Source organism: Glycine max, chromosome 3, assembly GCF_000004515.6.
Source record: "Glycine max cultivar Williams 82 chromosome 3, Glycine_max_v4.0, whole genome shotgun sequence".
Lineage (NCBI taxonomy): Eukaryota > Viridiplantae > Streptophyta > Magnoliopsida > Fabales > Fabaceae > Glycine > Glycine max.
Genome location: NC_016090.4, coordinates 3,334,130 through 3,339,452, shown reverse-complemented (window position 1 = coordinate 3,339,452; position 5,323 = coordinate 3,334,130). Strand labels below are relative to the sequence as shown.

General features: G+C 32.0%; 1 protein-coding gene across 1 annotated transcript; it reads right to left on the bottom strand.

Moving 5' to 3' along the window:
• Positions 1-1,064: 1,064 nt before the first annotated feature.
• Positions 1,065-3,384, bottom strand: LOC100805576 (cytochrome P450 83B1). The gene is made up of 2 exons (XM_003521932.5): positions 2,419-3,384; positions 1,065-1,889 (listed from the first exon to the last, which is right to left on the bottom strand). Exons 1-2 carry the CDS (start codon positions 3,307-3,309, stop codon positions 1,281-1,283), a joined length of 1,500 nt encoding a protein of 499 aa, XP_003521980.1. The 5' UTR covers positions 3,310-3,384; the 3' UTR covers positions 1,065-1,280.
• Between the last annotated feature and the right edge of the window lie 1,939 nt (positions 3,385-5,323).

Here is a 5,323-nt window from a genome sequence, read left to right as displayed (position 1 = left end):
GAAATCCTGAGGAATTGCTTCATGTATACATCAAAGTGTCCTAGTAGGCAAACACAGAATTCTAATTCCTTAGGAACACTCACTGAGCATCTGGGCATTTCAATTGGGATTCTCAAACAGTTCACATAGCCAATACAACTCCATTCCTAAAGTCTATCCAAATTATGCGTTTTAATCTTAGTTTTGCTCAAAGTCTCTCTTCTAAGTTAACCTTAAGCTAGATTCAACAGATTGATTCCCACCACAACAATACATAGCATTAACAGAGGAATTTCTAACAAATTCAAATAATAAAACATGTATCATTTGAATCCAAACTCACGAATCACGATCATTAGTCCCCCTTTTCTGTCTGCAAATTATTTTCAGCAAAACCCCCTCAACCAAAATAATTTGGCATTCATGGTATTCAAGTCACAGTTCCATATACGTATCTCTAAAGCAATATAACATAAAAGACTTGTATAAAAATTGCTCACACAGTTAGAAAAGTAACATTCAATTAATTACAAAAGACTCATATTATAAGAGAAGAAAAACAACAAATTATACAAACAAATTATTATTTTTCAATATCGTTAAAGAGAAACAAGGAAAACATGCAGATAAAGTAGATGATTTTTCAACCACGAAGAGCACTTTCCGACCTTTGTGTCTAAACCAGATCCACGATAGCCTTTGAATATGTGAAAGGAAACACTATGTTGAAAACACCGGCATTATCGTGTGCCTGCATTTTTTTTATTTTTCTAGAAAGACATAAATTTGATCTTTTAAAAGATTTTAACTTTTTAAAGTTTAATATGGTTTATTTGAAATTGAGAATTTATTAGAGTTGTAGAGAATTCTGAAAACAGTTAAAAAGTAAAGTTTTTTTTAAAACAATGGTTAAAAAGTAACATAATTTAAATTGTGAAAACCTAAAGAAATATTTTCTTTATTATATATATATTTTTTTGAAAGGCAAATCAAATATTATTAACCTGAACACAAAATATGACCCATAGGAACAACAAAAATTGCATCAAGAGGAAACTAAAGTCCTCAGAACAACAGAAGGATCATTGCACCAACTGGCAAAGTAATACCACGTACTACAAATATTGGAATTAGAGAGTATCCAGGACCATGACAATCGCTGAATAGATAGCAAAACCAAAGGCCCATCTGCAACAACCCCATTAAAGACCACTTGATTTCCTTTATTATATATATAAATGAAGATTATAGATTCTGTACCCAAAATTATATAGATTATAGAATACAATTTTAACAGACTTTTACATGTGACATTTGGCCAAAATACAAAGAGGATTCTTCTTATACTGGACAAGTCCTGGCAAGACTTCAGTATCGATGTCTTCCTTTTTCATCCCTGCTGGCAATTCCCAATCAAATAAATAAAGAAGATTAGCAAGTATAAGATCCAATGAGGCAGTTGCCATAAGCATGCCCGGGCAACTTCTACGACCAGCACCAAATGGAATTAACTCAAAATCTTGCCCTCGAAAATCTATAGTGCTGTATAAGAACCTCTCAGGCAAAAATTCTTCTGGGTCTTCCCATATTTCAGGGTCTCTTTGAATAGCCAAAGCATTCACATATACTAATGTCTTGGCTGCAATTTCATAACCATCTATAATGCAATTTTCATTTGTCTCTTTTGGCAAAAGGAGTGGCACTGGTGGGTATAATCTCAATGTCTCTTTTATCACTGCCTTGAAATAGGGAAACTTCTGAATGTCATTTTCTTCTAAGAAATCTTTCTTACCTCCTAGGTTTCTAATTTCTTCTTGAACTTTCTTCATTACCCTTGGGTGTCTTACTAGTTCGGTCATAGCCCAAACTGTTGTTGCTGCAGTGGGATCCGTTGCTGCTATAAGCAAGTCCTGTAGAAGGGAATAAGTCGTTAGTACATCAACAACTAAGCACAATAACAATTTTTTTATTTTATTAGATGAGATCGACCATATGAAATGCATGAGGCATGCCATTTTGCCCGGTTGAATTGATATCCATCAATTTGATTATATGACTCATCTAATCTAATCCAAATATTTTTCGTAAGATAAATATTAATCAATGTCTCATGAAACTTGTTAAGGAATAAAATATTTTTTTAATTGAATGTGAAAAATTGTTTTATTGTGAGTGTTAAATGTATTCCAATAAATAAATAAACCTTTTAATTCTTTAACTGAGTGTTATATATAAAAATAATAGTTAATAAGTTTTTTTTTTAAAAAAAAAAAAAACAAGTACATAGATTGGATTGAATTTTATTTGGAGGAACTAGATGAATCATGGATAAGTATATTTTTTTGTCTTCCCTGAGTAAGACGTGCTTTTTTCTTTCAAATGTGATTTTGTTATTTCAATTGATAAATTGAATGAAAAGTATAGAAGAGAGATTCAAACCATGAACACCGCTTTGATGTGATCAATAGTGAGGTCTGTTGAAAACGAACGCTGCTTCTTCAGTTGAAGTAAGACATCAATTATATCCTCTTCCTTTGAAGTCCTTCTGTTGGGATCCATGTGTTCCTCAATGACCTCTTGGGAAAACTTATCCAACTCCTTGAAACTTTTCTCAAGACGTGCTTGCAGTCCACTCAGTTTATCAATCCAACCCAAGAATGGAACATAATCCGAAACAAAGAAGATACTCAACATGGCCTCACACTCATTGAGTAGCTCCTGGAACCTACTCCTTTCAGTTCCTTCATCTTCGTACCTTCTCCCAAAAGCAATTCTACATATAATAGCGCAAGTTAGAGATATCAACACTTCATTCAAATTTGTAACCTTTAAAGATGAGGCATGCCTAGATATTTTCTTTATCATCTGCTTAACCTCACAATTTATTATTGAGGAAAAGCTCGTGACACGTCTAGAGCTAAGGACATGGACAACACAAAGTTTTCTCATTTCTCTCCAATAACTACCATTTGGTGAAAATGATATGTCTTTTCCATTGTAGGACAGTTTCTGTTGGCCAAGTAATTTTGGTCTTCCACTAAACTCAACGTCATGGGTTTTAAGTGCCTCTTTGGCCACTTTGGATGAGGAAATCACTATGGCGGGCCTTAAACCTAGTTGAAGGGAAAATATAGGGCCATACTTCTTTGAGAGTTTCCATAGCTGAAGATGAAGATTCGAGCTATCTAGCTGATGGAGATTCCCTATTATGGGAAGGCCTCTAGGACCTGGTGGAAGGTTTGAGTTCTTGAAGGTTCTACGGTATTGGAAGAAGAATAGCAAGAACACAGGAGGAATAAGGCACAACAGTAGAACAATTGGTGACCACATTGTGACAATGTGACCTATAACTTAGAGTGATACGGAGAGAGGTTTGTAGTATAATTTTAATGGTAGGATGATATATAAGAGCTACCTTTTTTATACGTAGATGTGGATAAACATGATAGGAAAACTTCATAAAAATCTGAAAGTTAGGAATGATAGGGGCCACACGCATAATTGAAAGAAACTATAGAAACTAAATTGTCACTTCTTTTGATTAATCCTGTCCACTTGATCACACCGCCTATACACTGATTTCTCTTACCTCTATAGCTAGTGTCGTGTCTTAGAAAACTGGGTCACCTTTGTGAACCGTTAATTTAACAATAAATTAGTATGGAATCAATGAAAAAGTAATAGTCACTTTAAAATTGGGTACCATCCTTGATTTTTGAGTATTTAAAATCCACCACATAATATACAGGACCCATAATTATTACCTTCGGCTATGAACCACATAATATTAATGGGGACTTAACAACCGTATATAATTCAGGCCGTATTACTGTATTAGGATCACGTGCGGTTTAGAAAAAAAAAAACTTCAACATCGTGCAGTTTCATCCAACTTTGTAATTTATAAATGTATAATATATATATATATATATATATATATATATATATATATATATATATATATATATTGGAGTTTATAAATATATGAAAACAGATAATACTATCTCTGATCTATTTTATAATAAATAAGTTGATACATTAAAACTTCTTTTTTTATAAAAAGGACCAAAAATATATTATTTTTATGAGTACATTTTGTGCAGTTGTATAAATAACTATAGAAAATCCTGATATTATTGTTTAAAGCAGCTTCAGCTTCTGCAGGACATAAGTATTAAAGCACCCAATAATTTATCAAATTTTGTATTTTTTTATAATTGTTTGAGCAATATAGAACTTTATCTTTGACAGAGAAACATAGAAGAAAGAAACATTATTAGTGAGTGGAATAATCGGTTAATTAATATAATCCTTTATTATGTCCTTCAATCTGTGATAGAACTGGAACATGTTGTCATGACATTCCCAGCCAGTCGAACCCACCATTCATATAGCCTTATTCAGAATATATATATATATATATATATATATATATATATATATATATATATATATCCACTTTTTCGTTATGTTTTTGCCTCTTTAGTTCATATATGCATCAAACTATATGTTTATTTTCACTTTGCTTGACCGACTAGCCCTTTCATTTATCTTATATGAAATTAGATTTATTTTCTTACTCTAACCTCCAAGTTGATATATATAAAAGGATTAACCTAATTTTTCGGGTCAAGTTATTGATATTGTTGTGACTTGTAATGTATTTATTTGATTTATTGATAATTAATCTTTGTTATGAGAAATTTGACTACAAATTACTTTAGTAGAGTCAATTACATTTTTTTCTTTGTGCACTTATAATCTCCGATAAAAATTAATCGCTATTTTCAATAAAAATTATTTCGTATTACTATTATGATTAAAAAAAAAGTTAATTGGTCGATGAAACATCTACCTTTCTAAATATACCACAAAAGGATGGTGAACGTAAGAGTTCTATCATATTCAAAAGTAAGATTTCTTTCACGCATTGTGTTTCTCTAATACATAGGCCACAGTGTTGCATTCACTTCTTCTAATTCTATGCCCAACTTTTCCTGTGTGTTGTTCTTCTTCTTCTTCCAATACATAGGCAACAATATTTCAGTTCTTTTAAGGATCTGGATAAGTTATACCAATATGTCATTGATGAACACATGGATTCTAAAAGGACTCCAGTGGAAGAGAATATTGTTGATGTCTAACTTCAACTTAAAAAACAGCGTTCGTTTTCCATTGACCTCAAATGATCACATCAAAGCGCGGTGCTCATGGTTTGGACTTCCTTTCCTTCCCAGTACTTTTTAGTTTCAAAAAGAGAATGATATTCTCACAGAAAATTAAACCACCCTTACACCATTTTCTTAAGGATTATGGAAATGTTCAAATTTAGTCATTGTAAAAT

Bases quoted from the DNA above. Each gene is read 5' to 3' on its own strand.
- LOC100805576 (XM_003521932.5), bottom strand. From the start codon at position 3,309: ATGTGGTCACCAATTGTTCTACTGTTGTGCCTTATTCCTCCTGTGTTC. The intron at 1,890-2,418 runs GTTTGAATCTCT...TCCCTTCTACAG, and splicing joins ACATCAAAGCGGTGTTCATG to GACTTGCTTATAGCAGCAAC.